The sequence below is a fragment of the Cnephaeus nilssonii genome (assembly GCF_951640355.1).
Source record: "Cnephaeus nilssonii genome assembly, chromosome: 18".
NCBI classification, from domain to species: domain Eukaryota; kingdom Metazoa; phylum Chordata; class Mammalia; order Chiroptera; family Vespertilionidae; genus Cnephaeus; species Cnephaeus nilssonii.
Genome location: NC_137089.1, coordinates 44,861,516 through 44,884,290, shown reverse-complemented (window position 1 = coordinate 44,884,290; position 22,775 = coordinate 44,861,516). Strand labels below are relative to the sequence as shown.

The 22,775-nt window shown below is 37.9% G+C and overlaps 1 protein-coding gene across 2 annotated transcripts in view; it reads left to right on the top strand.

Annotated features, from left to right (window-relative positions):
- ATAD2 (ATPase family AAA domain containing 2) overlaps nt 1-22,775 on the top strand; it is a 54,929-nt gene that overhangs the window by 17,209 nt on the left and 14,945 nt on the right. For both annotated transcript variants that reach the window (XM_079796263.1, XM_079796262.1), the window contains exons 9-16: nt 6,265-6,372; nt 7,107-7,215; nt 7,466-7,581; nt 10,403-10,577; nt 11,434-11,522; nt 19,668-19,827; nt 21,404-21,494; nt 22,107-22,421. In XM_079796263.1, the coding sequence (XP_079652389.1) occupies nt 6,265-6,372; nt 7,107-7,215; nt 7,466-7,581; nt 10,403-10,577; nt 11,434-11,522; nt 19,668-19,827; nt 21,404-21,494; nt 22,107-22,421 (1,163 nt within the window). The remainder of the gene's footprint in view (nt 1-6,264; nt 6,373-7,106; nt 7,216-7,465; nt 7,582-10,402; nt 10,578-11,433; nt 11,523-19,667; nt 19,828-21,403; nt 21,495-22,106; nt 22,422-22,775) is intronic.

The window sequence follows — 22,775 nt, the reverse complement described above, 5'->3', positions numbered from 1 at the left end:
CATACTATCACAAATATATTTTCCTACGATGAAAAGCCTTCTAAGTTACATTGCTTCTAGACTTGTCATAACTCTGACCATCTTTTTCTGGATCAATCGTAAAAATTTCTTTCTTTTATATATGTAGTATTAATTTTCTCTATTTAAATTATTTGTGGGTTTCTTTTTCTTCCACATCCCAACATTTGTTGCTTGTTTTTCATATTTAAATCCAAAGAGGTAATTCTTGTTATTTCCTCTTTCTCCTAAGTAATAAAAGTTTTTCTGACCTATTAGAACTTTCTGGATAATAGTAACATTGTAGTCGTTCGTGAATGAGAGAGCTTGTTAGTGAAGACTAAAAGGGCAAGAAAAAATGACACTGGTGTGGGAAATGGCACTTTTTTCCTAATAGTAATTTGCTCAGAAGTAAGACTGAAGTCCTGTGAGAATTCCGCTATTTGAACAGTTCTTCAAAGTCTCCTCCTAGAAGCAGACTATCTGATCATGTTTTGGTCATGGAAGGCAGCACCTTTGTAGGTGCTGACAAATTTCCTGTCTTCTAGGGAAAATATAAAATAAAACTGTGTCCCTGGGTCTTTTAATTTTCAGAGTGCCAAAATCACAAGTGTACATTCTAGATTTCTTGTATCATCATTCCTTTTCTCACAACTAGAAGACCAAGAAGGCAAACTCAACCTGCCTGGCTGATCAAGATAAATTGCACTTGAAAGGAGGCCACATTGTCGATATTTTTCATAGGTTCCTTGTTAAAGACCGATATTTTGATAGTGAAATTTAATTATCTTCAGAAAAGGAGAGTAAGGCATATTGCTCCCTGGAATCCCCAACAATCATAAGGCCCAGGCAGTTCTTGGTTGCCTGACTCAAGGGACAGATCTCTCTTTGATTCAGCAGAAGTGAGAGGCTGGCAGTTACTTTGAGATTTAATTTCTTCCCTCATCTTTACTGGAAATGACATACTGGAAATAACATACTTGTTGACTGACTACCTCTACAATCACCACCTACAGTATATCTTGTAGCAGGTAGGAATTTTTTTTGCCCCTTTTGGTTCACAGAGTCTACTCTTTCTCTATATAAAGTGTCTCACATTGTTGCATAGCTCCTTGGGTGCAGGATTTTTTACCCCCTCCAATTATTTAACAAATGTTTGAGTACTACCATGTGCCAAGTACTATGGATATAAAAATGATGAAGCCAGGATTCCTGCCCTTGGATGTCACAGACTAGTGGAGGATCCTGGCACATTTAAATTAAAAGTATGAACTATGATTTACGATGTATCCTAGAGTCATATTATGTGACTTGATGACCTTCTTGGTGTTGGTTTTGATAACCCTTTAAACAGTTTTTCTTTGATCACAGCTTTATTGGGACATAATTCATATACATATAGTTTACCAATTTAAAGTATACAATTCAATAGCTTTTAATATACTCACAGAGTTGTGCAACTATTACCACAGTAAATTTATTTTATTTTTAAAATCTCATAATGTTTTTTATTTTAAAAGTGTTTATTGATTGATTTGAAAGACATAGTGAGAAACATCGATTTTATTGTCCCATTTATTTATGCATTCGTTAGTTGATTTCTTATATACTCCCTGATTGGGGGTTGAACCCACAAACCTGGTATATGGGGACAACACTCTAATCAACTGAGCTACCTGACTAGGGCCCACAATAATTTTAGAATATTTTCTTGCCTATACTCTTTAGTTATCACCCCCCACTCCCAATATTTCTATCCCCCAGCCCTAAGTCACCACCAGTCGACTTTCTGTCATTATAAATTTACCTATTTTGGGTATTTCATATAAGTGGAATCTCTTGTGACTAGCTTCTCTCACTTGTTATAACACTTTTAAGGTTCATTAGTGTAGTGGTATGTATTAGTACATCATTCCTTTCCATTGCCAAATGAGATTCTGTTGTATAAATATACCATATTTTATTTATCCATTTATCAGTTGATGAACATTTGGGTTGTTTCCACTTTTTGGCTGTTATGAATAATGCTACTGTGAACATTTGTATACAATTTTTTGTTTGGATATGTTTTCATTTCTCGTGGGCATATACCTAGAAGTGGAATTGCTGGGTCAAATGCTAACTATATTTAATGTTTTGAGGAAATGCCAGATTGTTTTTCAAATGGCTGCCTCATTTTACATTCCTAGCAGCCAGAGTTCCAGTTTCTCCGTGTCTTTCTAACACTTGGAATTACCTGGCCTTTTGAATGTAGCCCTTTAAACCTTTTTTTTTTTTACTTCCTTCACAAGGTGGTATGAACATCTCAATTTTTTTCTAACAACTTTAATGATACTTTGCTTAGCCTTTTTATTTTTTAATCAAGAGACCAGCTTCTGTTTATAGTTCATGTTCTACTACAACTACTTAGGCACAGAAACAAAGCACACATCCAAAGAATCACTTGAACATTGCTTTTAATATAATAGCAAATGGTTAAGAAAGCTTTCAACCACAGTGCGGGATTTTCCAAGGGTCTTTTGGCAACTTATCATAGCAGAGCTTCAGGAATACTGCCTTTAAGCAGGATTTTCTTCCTTCCTTATGATTGACAACCTCTAGTCATCTAAGGATTATTCTTTAGCTTGATCTGCAGTTTCTGGAACAAGCCTAGTCCCTCTGAACAAGAAGATAATATAATAACACAATTGTTTCACCAGTATTCCAAAGTACTCCTTCCTTGCTAAGGAACTACAACTGGCGACTCTAGCACTCTAGTTAGGTTTACAGTGCTTGTCCATGCCAAATTTTTCAACAGTTTTTAATAAAATGAAAAATAACGTGCACACACACACAAATATGGATTATGTAGGTTTAGAATCTTTTTTAAACTGAAATAATGGCCTTTCTTCAGTATAGAATAATTATGAAGAACCTGGACCCATGATTATGACAGCTCAGGTTGCCAGCTCAGTTCCACCACTTATTAGTGACTTTGGGAAAGTTACTTAACCTCTCTATGCTTCAGTTTTTTGATCCACACAATGGGGGTAATATCACCTATTTCAGAATATTGTGAGAATTAGATGACTTAATACATGTGAACCTTTTAAAATAGTATCTGGCACATATTAAGGGCTACATGTGATTGTTATTATAACTATACTTTAATGTTTTAAAATAATTCAGATTTGTAAGTCAAATGTTGAAAACTTTATGAAAGTCCACAAAGTCTTGTTGTTTGCTTGTAAATTTACTGGTTTGTGAAATAAACAACTGGAAATCACCAGTATAGTAGTGTATAGAATGCGGATTTTTTGAATAGACAGGCATGAGTTTTAATGCTGACGCCATCATTGACTAATTCTGATATTTTGAACAAGTTCTTTAAACTGTGAGCCACATTAGCTCTGACTGTAAAATGAGCCTACTAATAAGTACTTTTCCAAAGTTTTAATTAATATGATATGAGCCGAAACCAGTTTGGCTCAGTGGATAGAGCATCGGTCTGCGGACTCAAGGGTCCCAGGTTCGATTCCGGTCAAGGGCATGTACCTTGGTTGCGGGCACATCCCCAGTAGGGTGTGTGCAAGAGGCAGCTGATCGATGTTTCTCTCTCATCGATGTTTCTAACTCTCTATCCCTCTCTCTTCCTCTCTGTAAAAAATCAATAAAATATATTTTAAAAAAATATATGATATGAGACTAGAGGCCCGGTGCACAAAATTCGTGCACAGTTGGGGGGGGGTGTCCCTCAGCCCAGCCTGCACCCTCTCCAATCTGGGACCCCTTGGGGGATGTCCAACTGCTGGTTTAGGATGGGGCCTAAACCAGTAATCAGACATCCCTCTCACAATTCGGGACTGCTGGCTCCTAACCACTCGCCTGCCTGGCTGCCTGATTGCCCCAACCACTCTGACTGCCAGCCTTATTGACACCTAACTGCTCCCCTGCCAGCATGATTGACACCTAACCACTCCCTCGCTGGCATGATTGACACCTAACTGCCCCCCTGCCGGCCCAATCACCCCCAACTGCCCTCCCCTGCAGGCCATCTTGTGATGACATGGGTGTGAGGGTCAATTTGCATATTACCTCTTTATTATATAGGATAATATGTCAACCACTTGGTACAAGAAGCACTTAGTAAATGTTCGTCCCTTTTTTTAAATTGTGAAGTTAGTCTTAATTATATGTGAATGCATACTGAATTCACATACAATTATGTGACTACAAGTTAGAATCTCTTTATAATATTTATATATATAAAAGGCTAATATGCAAAGTGTCCCCACAGGAGTTCGATCACTCACTATGATGTGCGCTGACCACCAGGGGGTGGCACGGAATGAAGGAAGGCCCCAGCTGGCGGCTGGCAGCCGGGGAAGGGAGGCCCTGGCCGGCAGCCGGAAGGCTCAATTGGCCCTGATTGCCGGCCAGGCCTAGGGACCCTACCCTTGCTCGAATTTTGTGCACCAGGCCTCTAGTTGTGATATAAAATAGGTAAGTTTTTTATATAAAATTTCAGACTTATACTAGACTGGAGGCCCGGTGCACGAATTTGGGCACAGGTGGGGTCCCTCGGACTGGCTGTCTCGCCCAGTCCAGAGGGAGGGACTGCGGGAGGTTGGCTGTGGGAGCGCACTGACCACCAGGTTGAGCGTCTGCCTCCTGGTGGTCAGTGTGTGTCATAGCGACCGGTCGACCGGTTGTTCAGTCAACTGGTTGTAACGGTTGCTTAGGATTTTATATATATATATAGATAGTTTTAGTTTCAGGCTGATCACAAAGGTGTTCTTGGACATGTTTGGGTAGGTGGACAGTGAAGGATTATTTTCTCACTTATATCTATGTTTCCACAACCCTTTTTCCAAAACCATTGGGGCCATTTGTGCTTCACAATTCAGATTTTTGAAAGGGGATTTACAAAGGTAACATGCAACATAAACATCTCCAATGGTGTCTGGGCCAGCACTCCTTAGTCAGAGTTAATTAATTCTATAGCAGAACATATGAATAATCATAGTAAGTGGGACTAATGGAGACTGAATTGCCTTTATGACATTCCAGATCATGTTTTGCTAAATGTATAATAGAAAAGCTTGTGTTCAGAGTTTTTTAGGTACAAGATTTTGGACCTACATTATGCAGACAATAGAATAGTGAACCTTTTATATTTTTGGAAATACCTACTTAACCATGATTGCATTCTGACTCAGAAAAATCTCTAGACCTGGAGTCAATGGAATAATTAAAGGTTTTCCAGCCAGATTTTTTTTGTGTTTTTTTTTGTTTGTTTTTGTTTGGTTTTTCCCTGTGGGTCTTTTGCAGCTGTCCAAAGTAGTAGAAATGATTTAAAATTTCTTTGAATATTCGTAGCACTTGAGACCTTATTTAATATTATCAACCAGGCTAAGAATTTCATTATATTTTAATATTTTTGTGTGAGAAGATTGAGATATGGGTTTGGTAACTCATTTACATTTACACAGTGGTTAAATGGTAGTTGTGAATTTACAGTTGATGATATACTGTAGATAAAAGGCCATTTTATTTGTCCCTGTTTCCTAGCATTTTTTTAACCCTTCTTGATCCCCTCTGGTTTGCATAAAAATTCTCATGTTCTGCTTCAAAGGTTATTTGACATTTTAAAATAGGTAATTCCCTTCCAAATGTAAAATTTTATATACTATAATATTGAAAATAATTTGCTAAAATTACAGTCCCAAAGATTCTAATACCCTCTTTATCCCACCTTTCTTTGAGGGTAACTGATTTATATAAAGACCAAGAACTTAAGAGTAACTGTCTAGACCCGTGGTCGGCAAACTGCGGCTCGCGAGCCACATTCGGCTGTTTGGCCCCTTGAGTGTGGCTCTTCCACAAAATACCACAGTTTGGGCGAGTCTATTTTGAAGAAGTGGCGTTAGAAGAAGTTTAAGTTTAAAAAATTTGGCTCTCAAAAGAAATTTCAATCGTTGTACTGTTGATATTTGGCTCTGTTGACTAAGGAGTTTGCCGACCACTGGTCTAGACCGTATGCTGTCTTAGTGAACATTTGACGGTCAGCTTACCACAGCCTTTTATCTTTTTTCCCTTTCCTCTTAGTTATCCAAGTCTTTTATTTCCTTCAAAAGATTCAGCCAACAAAGCTTACTTCATTGGTTCAGCAAATGTATTAATTTTAGGATAAACCATTTTGGATTATTAGGTATTTCTGATGTTTACATCTTATGCCTTTTTCCCTGCCATTCTTCATCATGATTTTAGTTTTCTTCTTTACTTCAGGCGAAGGCATGCAATTCACAGTAGTGATTCTACTTCATCTTCCTCTTCTGAAGATGAACAGCACTTTGAGAGGCGCAGGAAAAGGAGCCGTAACAGAGCTATCAACAGGTAAATGTTATTTGAAGCCTTTTAAAACTATCACCTTTTTTTTCTTAATGGTGAGAAAACTGAATAATTTGGGAATAAGAACAGCTTGACTGATTAAAAAATTATACAACAGATTAATGTATAATAACAATGCAGCCCTAGCTGGTTTGGCTCAGTGGATAGAGCATTGGCCTGTGGACTAAAGGGTCCTGGGTTCGATTCTGGTCAAGGGCACATGGGGCGATCAGGTCGGCAGCGGGGGGCGGGGAGGGGGGCAGTTAGGGGCGACCAGGCAGGCAGGCAGGTGAGTGATTATGAGCCAGCGGTCCAGGATTGTGAAAGGGATGTCCAATTGCCGGTTTAGGCCCAATCCCAGGGACATCCTCTGAGGCCCCCTCACCCCCCGTGCCTGTGCACGAATTTCATGCACCGGGCCTCTAGTTATAATTATAATGTGTATTGATACAATCTGAATTCTCAACCATGAATTACCTTATGGTGATGCAGCTTCTTGAAAATTGGTATTTGATTATATGTCTTTAATAATAAAGCTTCAGATATAACTATTTTCTAACAAATTCTCAACCTATATAGAAAATGAGGAAACTGAAATACATAATCTTAAGATTGCTCTAGTTGAAATTTAATTTATTTTTAAATTTTTAAGAAAAATGCTTGTATTTTAACATGGCATTTGGGGGAGAAAGGTGAGTTGATGGTTTTGTTTGTATTTTTTCACATCTTTTTAAAAATAGGTGCCTGCCACTAAATTTTCGGAAAGATGAACTAAAAGGAATTTACAAAGATCGAATTAAAATTGGAGCAAGCCTTGCTGATGTTGATCCAATGCAATTCGATTCTTCAGTGAGTACTGTCCTGAAATGTATGTTTGAACTGTAATAATAGTGTTCTTTAACTTTAGTTTTAAAGGTGTATTTTTTATCAGAAAGTTTAATTTTTACAGACTTTTTTTTTAATCTTTAAACCACAACTAAGATATGTTTTAGTGTTAACTCAGTTGATTGTGTGTTGGTTGTGTATAGTTTAGGAATAGAATGACATTTTAACTTTGATTCCAAATCAAAGAATGTCTGTATTTCCCTTCCATCACCAGGTACGATTTGATAGTGTTGGTGGTCTGTCTAATCATATTGCAGCTCTAAAAGAGATGGTGGTATTTCCATTACTTTATCCAGAAGTCTTTGAAAAATTCAAAATTCAACCTCCAAGGTAATTTAATTATACATTTTATTTTAGCCAAAAATCTGCATTATGCTACTGTTGTCCAGAAAGATAATGCTTCTCTGTTGAAATATTTTAGGTCTACAATAATTTATATGTTTTTCCTGCAAGGTCCTTAGTGCTTTGAATATTTTTACTTAATGTTTAGCATAAAAAATGATTTCAAAATTGATTCTCCATGGAGAAAAAAAGATTGTCCATGGTTTTTCAAACATTGAGTGAAATTGCTTCCATACATACTTTTTTCTCATTTTTAAAATTTAGTTTAAATTTGTATCATAGTAATACATGTACATAGTTTTAAAAATTAAATTGTGCTATAAGTCTTTAAAGAAAGGTAGTGCCCTAACCGGTTTTGCTCAGTGGATAGAGCATCAACCTGTGGTCTGAAGGGTCCCAGGTTCGATTCAGGTCAAGGGCATGTACCTTGGTTGTGGGCACATCCCCAGTAGGGGGTGTGCAGGAGGCAGCTGATTGATGTTTCTCTCTCATCGATGTTTCTAACTCTCTATCCCTCTCCCTTCCTCTATAAAAAATCAATACAAATGTATTAAAAAAAGAAGAAAGAAAGGTAGTAACGCACTTCTCTATTCTCCATTTCACTTCCCACCTCCATGGAAAATTAATTTAAGTAAACTTTTAAAATTAGTAAGCTTTTTTCCTTTTGCATTGTAAAAGTTGTATACTATAAAACGATCAGTTAAAACATTGGTGAATTCAGTTTTTGTCTTTAAATTTATTTTTCAGGAATATTACTCCATCATAAAAAATTTTTAATCAGATATTAAGTAATAGCATTTCTTACAGGAAGTATTGGAACTATCTAGTTTAAGTATTTTAGTGAACTTAAAAAGGAAGAACAAACTCCCTGAATTGTTTCCTCTTTATTTTACCTTTACAACATGTATTTACTCCCATAGAAATCAAATATATGATTGTGTAAACTTGTTTTCATATACGTTCTCTTTGTATTTTAATAACTAAGTAATATTCCATTATGTGGTTGTGTCACATTTTATCTGCTTTTGCTGTTGCTAACTGTGTAGTTTTTTCCTAACTTTTCATTATCATAATGTCAATATGATGAACATCTCATTGCTTCCTCTTTGTGTGAATCCTTAATTCTTTCTTTAAGATATAGTCTCACAAATTAGATTGTTGGCTCAATAGATACATTTTTATTTTTTTAATATATTTTTATTGATTTCAGAGAGGAAGGGGGAGAGAGAGAGAGAAACATCAATGATGAGAGAGAATCATTGATCTGCTGGCTCCTTCAAGCCCCTCATAGGGATCAAGCCCAAAACCCGGCATGTGCCCTGACTAGGAATCACACTGTGACCTCCTGGTTCATAGGTCAATGCTCAACCACTGAGCCTCGCCAGCTGGGCTCAATAGATATGTTTTTAAAATCTGTACCTACCTTGGTTTTTGTACTTTGGAATCACTGTTGTTTTTTCCATTTGTTTGTTTAGTTGTTTTCTTACCATGTGCTTTGTTCTTTACATCTCTACTTGATTGCCCCTATCTTATTGTCTTTTCTTTTATATTTTATTAATTTTTAGTAGATTTCATCTGTCACTTGTGACTTTTCCCCTGCCATTCTTATTTTGTCATTTCTGTTTTTCTGGGATTTTCCTTTAAGTGTTTCTTTTCAAGGGTAGTTATTTGATGATCCAAAACTGATTATTTCATATTAGTTTGATAGACTTTAATTTATGACATGTATTTCTATTAAGAATTATGAGCCTGACTGGTGTGGCTCAGTGGTTGAGCATCAACCTCTGAACCAGGAGGTCACAGTTCAATTCCCTGTCAGGGCCACCTGTCCAGTTGCTGGTTCGATCCCCAGTAGGAGGCGTATAGGAGGCAGCTGATCAATGATTCTCTCTCATCATTGATGTTTCTCTCTCCTTCTCCCTTCCTCTCTCAAATCAATTTAAAAAATATGTTTTTTTTAAAAAGAATTATGAGTAAAGTTCATTTTAACAGAATTCTATCCTAAGAGCAACAAATAACTTTGGAACTTCGTGAAAAACAAAACAAAACAGTAGGTTACCCTATGGCAGTGGTGTCACAAAAATTATTTTAAATTATTTACACTTAGTCCCTACCACCCAACCACTGTTATTTAAGTTCTCTCTTATCTTCCTTTCCTATTTAGTTCCAATATGTTTTTTAACAAAACTTTTAGTGTTATGTTACTGAGACTGAAGCCAAAGATTATAAACTATGAAGTCTTTTTAAGTGTAACTTTTATGCAAGGAAAGGTAATATGATGAGCACAATGAATGAATAAAAGAAAATATGTTTTATACTTCATCTTAGCCGAAAGACCAAGACTCAATTAAAAGAAGATATGTTTTAAATAAAGGGTTTTATTTAGTTTCAGTATTAATTTTGTAGTATCAATATTAATTCCAAGGTTTTAAGTTGTGCTCTGTGAATTGAAATATTTCAATTGTCTCATTTACTTTTTTAAAAAAATATGTTTTTATTTATTTTAAATTGGAAGGGAGAGGGAGAGTGATAGAAACATCAATGATGAGAGAGAATCATTTATCGGCTGCCTCCTGCACTCCCCCTACTGGGGAACGAGCCCGCAATTGTGCATGTGCCCTTGACTGGAATCAAACCTGGGACCCTTCAGTCCGCAGGCCGACGCTCCACCCACTGAGCCAAACTGGCTAGGGCTCATTTACTTTTTTATTCACTAATCAAGTACACTCATGAAATTGGTTTGTAATTTTGTCTAAATAGTCTTATTTTTTGATGTAGTAATAATAAAATAATACTTATTCTTTTACAGAGGTTGTTTGTTTTATGGTCCACCTGGAACCGGAAAAACTCTGGTTGCTAGAGCACTTGCCAATGAGTGCAGTCAAGGGGATAAAAGAGTAGCATTTTTCATGAGAAAAGGTGCTGATTGTCTAAGTAAATGGGTAGGAGAGTCTGAAAGACAGCTACGATTGCTATTTGATCAGGTATGATATTAAAACTTACCTATATAGATTTTCAATCAATGTAGGTGAAAGTATGTAAGGATTAGATAAATCTTGCATTTAATTCCTTTTCATAGAGCAAAAATTCAGAAGACTTACTCCAAATATATAATTTTCCTAGATTATTTTTCTTTGTGTGTCAAGATAACACTGACCTATAAGGAATAGTTTTATAGTAAGAAGAGAAAGGAATGATTGTATCTAAGTTCTTTGGAGTCTTAGAACCTAGAAAGAGAGCGGTAGTTTCATACTTAGGGAGACAACAGTAGTAAGCTATATCTTAATAGAAGATTAGTTCATCCCTAGACTGGCTTTAATTTTATATGCCAGATTGTATTGACAACACATTGTGAGATAATACATTCTGATCTACTAAGGCATATTGTTGCAGATGCTTTTAAATCTCTTTATGGAACTCATTGAGAATTTTTGTTTTAACTTTACTGAGTTATATCTTTTTTAAACTATGGCATCGTGCTAATTATTTTCCCATCCAAATAGGAAGGGAGGTTGTATCACTTTTCTATTCTTTATCTTGTTTTGACAATTGGTCTTTTATAGATTTTTTATATGTCCCAATAACTATAGCTATACGAAATCTAAGTTATATAACCAGTAAAGTATGTTTTGAATATTTCCAGTTGAAATGCTAATAAAATTAAACTATATGTTATAATTTAGTCTGAACCCTTAAAACGTAGTTCTTGAATTTACATTTAGATTTATAACTTATAAATTTTGTAAGCAAGTTTTAATGAAATGGATTAAAATGGTTTATATTAAGTCTAATATTTGAAGTTTTTCATGATAACATGCAACCATTGGACCTCCTTTCTAGGCTTACCAGATGCGCCCATCCATTATTTTCTTTGATGAAATTGATGGTCTGGCTCCCGTACGATCAAGCAGGCAAGATCAAATTCACAGGTAAAAACTTGCTTGATGACACTTCTGCCTTTTTCCCTGTATTCTGAGCTGTATTGGTATTATATGAGCAATATAATGATTAGTTAAATGGTGAAAGAAACTTTACAAACCAGTGGTTTCCCTTTTTTTTGGGTATTAAAATCCCAATATACTATAGAGTGGAAAAAGGAAAGGCGAACCTGTTCTGGATGGCAGGGTATTCTCAAGCACAGTATTAAATTTTTGGTTACACATTTTGGCTCTCTGAGTGACACCATGGTTGTCAGCAAAAACAAATGTCTTATAGGAGGAGGCAAAAAGGGAGCCAAGAAGAAAGTGATTGACCTATTTTCTAAGAAAGACTGATATGCTGTAAAACTGCCAGCTATGTTCAACATCCTATATAATAAAGAGCTAATAATGCAAGTGGTTGTCACGCCCTCATGCCGTCACACAGTAATGGCTCAGACATTCAACGTTGGGGAGAAAGGAATAGGGACCAGCCAGGCACAAATGAGCTTGCGAGGGAGGAATGGGGACCAGCCCGGGAGGGGACAAGCTGCATAACCCAGGGTCCCGGGTGCCAGAGGCTGCGCCTGCGGCCCAGGAGAGGGACAAGCCACCCGCCCTGTGGTCCCGGGCGCCTGCGGCTGCAGCCGGCCCATACAAAGCTGGCCGGGTCCTGGGTGCCTGCGGCCAGCAAGAGGGAGGGAAGCCTGGGTCTCCAGTGCCTGCGACCAGCTGGAGGAGGGAATCCTGGATCCCTGGTGCGGGGTGAGGCAGAGGCGGTTAGGGGCGATCAGGCCAGCAAGGGAGCAATTAGGGGCGATCAGGCTGGTGGAGCAGTAAGGGGCGATCAGGCAGGCAGGCAGAGGTGGTTAGGGGTGATCAGGCAGGCAGGCAGGGGGGTTAGGGGCAATCAGGCAGGCAGGCAGGCAGGTGAGCGGTTAGGAGCCAGCGGTCCTGGATTGTGAGAGGCAGTCAGACATCCCCCGAGGGGTCCCAGATTGGAGAGGGTGCAGGCCGGGCTGAGGGACCCCCCCACACACACACACCTCAATGCATGAATTTTGTGCACCGGGTCTCTAGTAAGTAATAATGGAAAAACACGTCATGAGAATTCAAGGAACCAAAATCCCATCTGATGGTCTCAGGGGTCATGTTTTTATTTATTTTTTTATAAAATATATATTTTATTGATTTTTTTTAGAGAGGAAGGGAGAGGGATAGAGAGTTAGAAACATCTATGAGAGAGAAACATCAATCAGCTGCCTCCTGCACACACCCCCACTGGAGATCGAGCCCCACAACCAAGGTACATGCCCTTGACTGGAATTGAACCCTGGACCCTTCAGTCCGCAGGACGCTGCTCTATCCACTGAACCAAACAGGCCAGGGCAGGGAGTCATGTTTTTAAAGTGAACCTAGCTGATCTGCAGAGTGATGAGATTGCATTTAGAAAACTCAAGCAAGCTCTGGCCGGTTTGACCCTTGGGACTGAAGGGTCCTGGGTTTGATTCCGATCAAGAGCACGTATCTTGGTTGCCCCGGTCGGGGTGCATGCAGGAGGCAACCAATCCATGTGTCTTCCACATTGATGTTTCTCTCTGTCTCTTCCTCTCCCACTCTCTCTAAAAATCAATGGAAAAATATCCACTGGAGAGGATTAACTAAAAGAAAAAGAAAACTCAAGCTAATTACTGAGGACATTCAGGGCAAAAACTGCCTAATTTCCATGGCATGTATCTTACCTGTGACAAAATGTGCTCCATGGTCAAAAAATGGCAGACCATAATTAAAGCTCATGTTGTCAAGATTAGCAATGGTTATTTGCTTCATCTATTCTATGCTGGTTTTACTAAAAAAATACAACCATCAAATTTGGAAGACCTTATGCTTGGCATCAATAGGTCTGCGGGATCCGGGAGAAGATAATGGAAATCATGACCCGAGAGGTGCAGACAAATTATTCGAAAGGAAATGGTCAATACATTGATCCCAGATAGCATTGGAAAAGACATAGAAAAGGCTTGCCAATCTACTTATCTGCTCCACAATGTGTTTTTTAAAAAAATATATTTTATTGATTTTTTACAGAGAGAAAGGGAGAGGGATAGAGAGCTAGAAACATCGATGAGAGAGAAACATCGACCAGCTGCCTCCTGCACACCCCCTACTGGGGATGTGCCCGCAACCAATGTACATGCCCTTGACCGGAATCGAACCTGGGACCTTTCAGTCCGCAGACCGACGCTCTATCCACTGAGCCAAACCGGTTTCGGCGCTCCACAATGTTTTTGTTAGAAAAGTCAAATGCTGAAGAAGTCCAAGTTCAAATTGGGAAAACTCAGAGCTTTGAAGGTCGTAGTACTGGAAAAGCTATTGGGGATGAGACAGGTGTGAAAGTTAAATGAGCTAATGGATATGAGCTGCCAGTCCAAGAATCTGTTTGAAATTCAGACTTTTAATGGTGATAAGTAAAAAATACTATTTGTAATGTTGTTTTTTTAAATCTTGGTTACAAACTTAAATTCACTCTGGCCACTGAAGTAAGGCATAAGGCAAATGAGATGAGTGAGGCAAACCAATGGTAAGTGTGGGGCTGTGATGTGGAATGTGGCTGAGTGTTCAGTCATAAGAGCATAACCAGTTGTTTTTATCTCCAACCTCCTGAAGTGCAGAAGTTGACCCAGACTTGAAAAATAAGTTTTCTCTTTCTTAAATTTTATATTCAAATTTATAAATATCTTTTAAATATTGCCAACCAATTGAGATTCTTTTAAGACACTGCCTGAGCCAAATAAAATATGTCCTAGCATGACTACTACTTTAATATTCTAATACTAGCACAACTTCCTCATTTTCAGGATGGGAAAATTGAATATCCCTTGTGGTAAACTGTTTACTCAAGGGAGTACTTTTCCTTAGTGCCACTGCCTCAAGTCCCAGTTCGTTTTCAGTTTTTCAGAACTTCTTTTTAAATGAGCTTGTAGCCCTAGCTGGTTTGGCTCAGTGGGTAGAGTATCAGTCTGCGGACTGAAGGGTCCTGGGTTCAATTCTGGTCAAGGGCATATACCTTGGTTTCGGGCTTGATCCCCAGTGGGGGGCATGCAGGAGGGCAGCCAATCAATAATTCTCTCTCATCATTGATGTTTCTGTCTCTCTCTAGCTCTCCTTTCCTCTCTGAAATCAATAAAAATATATTTTAAAAAATAAAATGAGCTCGTTAATTATCTGTAATTGCTTAATTAGTTTGGGATACCCTAAAGCAAATGTTTGCATGCCTTCATGTATGCTAGTATTGTTCTTTATTGTAAATGATATAAAAGAGGAACAAGAAATAATGTAATAGGTAGGTTTTGACTCTTCTAATACTTGACAATATTTACTATATTCTGGTTGCCTTCTTTGACTTGATGCTATACAATTTCATTTGTTGCTCTGAGTAGTAAATGAAAATGTCAAGTACTATGGTAAAAAGAGTTGTCTGTATATGTCCTACCAGTAATCATACAAACTTTTTATATATGACTTTTTATATGTAGAATAAACTTAACAAGAAATTTGATGTATAAGTAATTATATCGATGCATTAGAAAATAAGATTTTAGCCTAAGAAAAAAGAGGATACAAATATAAAGTAAGTTCAATTAAAATCTTTACTGTGAATTAAAAATATTATGAGCATGTGGGCTGTTTCCAGATCTTAGCTATCCTATATAATCCTATCTAGTAAAAGAGTAATATGCAAATTGACCATCACTCCAACACACAAGATGGCTGCCCCCATGTAGTCAAAGATGGCTACCCCCCTGTGGACACAAGATGGCCACCACAAGATGGCCAGCTGGGGAAGGCAGTTGGGAGGGACCAGGCCTGCAAGGGAGGGCAGTTGGGGGCGATCAAGCCTGCAGGGGAGGGCAGTTAGGGGTAACCAGGCCGGCAGAGGAGGAAAGTTGGGGGCGACCGGGCCTGCAGGAAAGGGCAGTTGGGGGGGACCAGGCCTGCAGGGGAGGGCAGTTAGGGGTGACCAGGCCTGCAGGGGAGGGCAGTTAGGGGTGACCAGGCCTACAGGGGAGGGCAGTTAGGGGCAAACAGGCTGGCAGGGGAGCAGTTAGCATCAGTCAGGCTGGCAGGGAAATGGTTAGGGGGTGATCAGGCTGGCAGGCAGAAGCAGTTAGGGGCAATCAGGAAGGCAGGCAGGTGAGCAGTTGGGATCCAGCAGTCCTGGATTGTGAGAGGGATGTCCGACTGCCCGTTTAGGCCTGATCCAGGATCGGGCCTAAACGGGCAGTCGGACATCCCTCGAGGGGTCCCAGATTGGAGAGGGTGCAGGCTGGGCTGAGGGACCCCCCCCCCCGTGCACGAATTTCGTGCACCGGGCCTCTAGTATCCTATATAATAAAGAGCTAATATGCTAATTAGACTGGAAGGTGGAACAACCTTCCGGAATGACCTTCCAGAACGACCAGTGGGGGGGGGCGTGAGGCAGTCAGGGCTGCGAGGGCCTACGCTTGCATGAATTTCGTGCATCGCGCCTCTAGTTGTAAATAACACTGCTATGAACATATTTCTGACTGGTATTTCAGGCTTAGGATATACTCCTAGAAGTGGATTCACTGGGTCAAATGGCAGTTCCATTTTTGATTTTCTGAGGAAACCCCACACTGTTTTCCATGGTGGTGGTTTTAATTTGCATCTCTCTGATGATTAGTGACTTGGAGCATTTTTCATGTCTCTCGGCCATTTGTATGTCCTCTTTGGAAAAGTGTCTATTTAGGTCCTTTGCCCACTTTTTAATTGGATTATTTGTCTTCCTTTTGGTGAGCTGTATGAGTACTTTATATATTTTGAAAATTAACCCCTTATCAGATGTATCATTGGCAGACATGTTCTCCCATACAGTGTGTTCCCTTTTCATGTTGATGCTGGTTTCTTTTGCAGTGCAGATGTTTTCAGTTTGATGTAGTCCCATTTGTTTACTTTTTCCTTTATTTCTCTTGCCCTACGTGTTGTATCAGTGAAAATTCTGCTATGTGAGATACCTGATATATATTTTTTAATTTTTTTCTTTTTTTTAGAAAAGCAAACAATAATTTATTGACCATAGCAAACATATCACGAGGTCCCTTAGAGGTTAGGGGAAATGTGCCTGTGGGGGAAGGAAAAGGGGGAGGGAATGGCACAAACACACCCCCTGAAGAGAGAAAGCACAATTTTTAAAAAATTATATTTTTCTTGATTTCAGAGAGGAAGGGAGAGGGAGAGATAGAAACATCAATGATGAGAGAGAATCACTGACCGGCTGCCTCCTGCCTGCTCCATACTGGGGATTGAGCCAGCAACCCAGGGCATGTACCCTGACCGGGAATTGAACCGTGACCTAGTTCACAGGTCGATGCTTAACTACTGAGCCACACCAGCCAGGCTGATGTCTGATATTTTCTTTTTCTTTTTTCTTCTTCTCTTTTTTTTTTTTTTTTTTTTTTTTGATGTCTGATATTTTGCTGCCTACATTTTCTTCTAGGATTTTTATAGTTTCACAACTTATATTTAAATATTTTATCCAGTTTATTCTTGTGTATGGTGTAAGTTGGTGGTCTAGTTTCATTTTTTGCATGTACCTGTCCAATTATCCCAACACCATTTATTGAGGAGACTATCTTTACTCCATTGTATGTTCTTGCCTCCTTTGTCAAATATTAATTGAGCATAATGGCTTGGGTCAATTTCTGGGTTCTCTGTTCTGTTTCATTGATCTATATGCCTGTTCTTGTGCAAGTACCAGGCTGTTTTAATTATAGTGGCTTTGTAGTATAGTTTGATATCTGGTATTGTGATCCCTCCAACTTTGTTCTTCTTTCTCAAGATGGCTGCAGCTATTCAGGGTCTTTTTTGGTTCCATATAAGTTTTTGGAATATTTGTTTTAGATCTGTGAAATATACCATTGGTATTTTAATAGGGACTGCACTGAATCTATAGATTGTTTGGGGTAGTATGGACATGTTAATTATGTTAATTCTACCAACCCATGAACACAGTATATTCTTTCACTTGTTTATATCTTCTTCTATCTGTTTTTTCAGTGTTCTATAGTTTTCCGAGTATAAGTCTTTTATCTCCTTGGTTATGTTTTAAAAATATATATCATTATGATTTCATGATGAATTTTTTTAAAGAAAAAAATAATTACTAGCTCTGGACACTAAAAAGGTCTAGAAGCAATCACAATTCAGTAGCAATTGTACCCCTAGCACACAGATTATGGGCTCTAAATACTAGCACTATTAGGAGAGATGATAGATTGCAGAACTGAGGCAGGAAATAAGACAAGCCTGCAACATCTCGTCATGCCTGGAAGCAAGGAAGCAATCGAAGACTATTAGGTTCATATCAGAATGAAATAGGAGTCAATTTTGAAGGAGTTTTCATTGGACAAAGATGGGACGATTTGAATATAAAAAATAATAATGACTACAATAGATTGAAATGCATCAAGTACATTAAAAAGTCAGTTTATAATGATCTTTTTTAAAAAATCTAATTGGGTTTTCTGAGGTTGCTAAGACAGTGACTCATTACTCTGAAAATTGAATAAAGAGAATGAATCAAGCATTTCTTTTTCCTGTTCTATAACTATGATTCAGGCCATGAATCAGGATAATTTCATAATAGATGAATTAATGTTCTTCTTTATAGGAAAATCACAGTTAATAAAAGCAAAGGAAATTACTGAGTTAGAAAAATCAGCATTTTGCAGCCCTTTATGTAAAAGTGAGTCTCTACCTGTAGTTTTCAACTGGAGGTGACTTTGTCCCCCAGAGGACAAATGTCTGCAGACAGTTTTGATTTTCACACTTGTGGTGTGGGGAGGGGAGCACGTGGTATCTAGTAGGTGAAGACCAGGAATGCTGTTGCATCCTAGAATGCACAGGACAGCTCTCCACCACAAAGAATTCTCTGACCCAAAATGTCACTTGTGCCAAGGTTGAGAAATACTGATCTAAGCAGTAAGTAATTACCAGTGGCTGCTAAACAGTAAGGTATAAAGGTTCATAGTGAAATTTATGATAAGTAGAGTAAGCTGACAATACCTCACTTAAAAACTCAACCCACTGATCTTAAATGAGAAACTAGTATTATGTACCCCTTGAGGTATACAGTTGAAAACACATGGTATATTCCTATGAAATGTGCTATTCCAAGTAATTTAACCTGCATCTATTAAGCTTCTAGATCTAACTACAAGTTTATAGGATTCATAAATGATAAAAGACAAGTTGCGTTGACCCCATCAGGAAGCTTATCAACCCAGTTCACAATGTGGGAAGAATATTCTTTAAGACAAATGACCCAGTTTCTTCAAATAAATGGCATGGATGAAGGAAAAAAAAAGGGAGGGAATGTGATGGGAACTGGTATGGATTTGAGGGTTGTATGGCCAAGTGCAGAGTATGGATCTTGATTGAACAAATGAATAAATTAGGGGTGATTTGGTACTAGTATTAGGTCATATCAAGGAGTTACTATTATTTACATTGATGTCATAGTATCATGGGAGTGTTTAAAGTCCTTATCTTAGAAATGCATACATGATATATTTATATTAAATTATCTGCCTGAGGTTTTGATTTTTAAAGCTATCAGGTAAAGACATAGAAAAGGAATATTGTTGGTTGAAACTAGGTGATGAAGATGTGGAAATTATTTTACTGATCTCTCTCCACAATAAAATATTTAAAGTAATTAAAATTCTATGCTTTATTTATATTCTATTTTATGCTTTATATGTATTCTATTTTATTTGGGGGTTCTTTGATGATCTGTATGCAATGGAACATTTTACAATTTTAGATACTGTTTATCTGTATGGTACTTACTAGTATTTTTTTATGTTTTGTTTGCGAATTCAGGTTCCTTTGAAAAATGATGTTTTATGAAATAGCTTTCAGGATCCATTCTAAAAACCATCTATGTCTTCTATTTATTTTAATCTGTACATATTATTTAGTATGCTGTTTTACAGACATTTTGAAAATCTATTGAAAGTAGTGGGATACTCTTAAGAAAATTCATTCATGCTTAATGTATTAACCTCTTATCAAAAGAAGTGATATATTCCACTTCCAATCGATTAATCTCTTCTCTCTTATTTTTAAATTTAGTTCAATTGTTTCCACCCTGCTAGCTCTTATGGATGGATTGGACAGCAGAGGAGAAATTGTGGTCATTGGTGCTACCAACAGATTGGATTCTATTGATCCTGCTTTACGAAGGCCTGGTCGATTTGACAGAGAATTTCTTTTCAGCTTACCTGATAAAGATGTAAGAATTTAAGTAACATCACTCAAATTTTGACAAAATATGTCACCCTTATCATGAACAAATCTTAGTACAGTGAAAATTTGAAGGTTGAGTTTTGTATGTTCTGAAGCAAAGTTCTATGATTAACACCCAAATATGTATGTGTGTATTTTTAGAGAATATTACTCTATTTAAAGAAAATAAGTCAGATAATTTATTATTTCTTTTTTTAAATAATGCCTCCTTAAAAATACTCTTAAAATTCTTTCAATTTGAACACAGCCTTTGAATTTAATCATACAACTTTGTTTTGCTTCAGAACATATGGCCAAATGGACAGTCAATCCTTAGCCAATGTATTATCCTTGGCTTTTTCATGGGTACCTCCATGTTATTTTAAAGCCACTTAATCTTGCCCTAACTGGTTTGACTCAGTGGATAGAGCGTCGACCTGCAGATTGAAAGGTCCCAGGTTCGATTCTGATCAAGGGCATGTACCTTGGTTGCGGGCACATCCCCAGTGGGAGGTGTGCAGGAGGCAGCTGATCGATGTCTCTCTCTCTCATCAATGTTTCTGGCTCTCTATCCCTCTCCCTTCCTCTCTGTAAAAAATCAAAAAACAACAGCACACCACTTAATCTTTTGAAAACCAAGCAGAAAATATGGCAGAGCTGTCAGCACTCTTAAAAAAACAATTATATATATATATATATATATATGTATATATATATGTATATATATATATATATGTATATATATATGTATATATATATATATATATGGGATTTCAGAGAGGAAGGGAGAGGGAGAGAGAGGGACACATCAATGATGAAAGCAAATCATGGATCAGCCCTTCCTGCATGCCCCCCCTCCTGGGGATCGAGCCTGCAACCCGGGCATGTGCTCTGACCGGGATTCAAACCGTGACCTGGTTCCTAGGTCAACGCTCAACCACTGAGCCATGTTGGCTGGGCTAACAGTTCTTAATATGTACCAGAATGAACAATAGTTCATTAGTTATTTACTTTCTCTCATTCACATTTATATGAATGGAACTTGAGTGCTATAAATGTAAATGTGTTTAATATAAAGTTCTTAAACTTGAACAAATACTTTTTTTTTTTTTTACTATTTCATATTTTTGGTTAGGTACTAGATGCCCGGTGCACAAAATTTGTGCATTGGGGGAGGGTCCCTCAGCCTGGCCTGCGCCCTCTCCAATCCGGATCCCCTTGGGGGATGTCCGACTGCAATCAGACACACCCCTTGCAATCCAGAACCTTTGGCTCCTAACCGCTCCCCTGCCTGCCTGCCTGCCTGCCTCCCTGCTGCCTGCCTCCCTGCCTGATCGCCACTAACCCCTCTGCCTGCCTGCCTGCCTGCCTCATCGCCCCTAACTGCCTCTGCCTCAGTCCCCGCCACCATGGCTTTGTCTATAAGGATGTCCTGTCTATCCGGTCTAATTAGCATATTACTCTTTTATTAGTATAGAGTGATATCTTTAACATTTTAGATAATTAAAAGTATTTTAAAGTGAAATTCTAATCTGAATATCACTTACTTTATTATAGATGTAAAAAATTGTTTTTATTTGTAGGCTCGAAAAGAAATTCTAAAGATACACACCAGGGATTGGAATCCTAAACCACTGGACATATTTCTAGAAGAACTAGCAGAAAACTGTGTTGGTAAACATTGCTTTTAAGCATTAAAAGAAATACATGCTTTTCAAAGATATATAGTCTTACAATGTTATAGTTAAAGAAATACAAGCTTATATTTGTTTCTCATCTCTATTGTTCCCTTCCTACAAAGTTCCGGATATGAAATAGAGATATTTGACAAATTAGCTGTTGGGGATTTTGAGAGCAAAGTAGATAATAATAGGTATCTTTTGCTGTTTACAGTTTTCTAGTCATCCTGTTGAGCATTCTACATATATTTCAGGTGATTCTCACATCAGTCCTATAAAGTAGGTAACATTATCCCCATTTTACAAATGTAGAAATGGCTGACAGAGCATACATGATTCTCCACACATCTAGAAAATGACAAACTAGAATTTGAAACTTGTCTGTGATTTTAAAACTGTTGCTGTTGACCTCTATGCTATATTAGTATTTGCCTATTTCACTCACAAAATTGATTTGTTGATTGTTATCACCTCCATATTAGCCTTCTTACTCCTAAATATTTTGCTACTGTGTTGTTAGGGTGATTTTTAATTTTAACCATCGTTATGCTAATAGGATGTAGTTTACTATTCCTTTTTTTCCTCTTTTTTTTTTTGCCTTGGGTAGGATACTGTGGTGCAGATATTAAGTCAATATGCTCTGAGGCTGCTTTATGTGCTCTGCGTCGACGCTACCCACAGATCTATAACACTAGTGAGAAACTACAGTTGGATCTCTCTTCGATTACTATCTCAGCTAAAGATTTTGAGGTAGCTATGCAAAAGATGATACCAGCCTCCCAAAGAGCTGTGACATCACCTGGGCAGGCACTGTCCACCATTGTGAAACCACTCCTGCAAAGTACTGTTCACAGGATCTTAGAAGCCCTTCAGAGAGTATTTCCACATGCGGAAATCAGAACAAATAAAGCACTAGACTCCGGTATGAAATTTGATCGGTTATTTAAAGTTAATTTTCATAATCATAAAGCTAAATGTTTTATACATCTCAGAAATGTTTCTTTATACACAACATCTTGAAAGGAACTTGGTCATGCTTTGCTTGGATATTTTAAGTTTGGAATGCATTTTTATATTTACAGCAGGTCCTCAAATAACATTGATTCATTTAACATCGTTTCATTATAACAATGATGAGATGCTGTAGGAACTTAACTCTTGTTTATATCAGTTAGCTTATGGTAAAATTGTTTTTTATACATAATTTTGCTTAAAGTCACAGAACCTATTGACTGTTAAATGAGGACTTAACTGTACTTGTTATTCATATCTACAC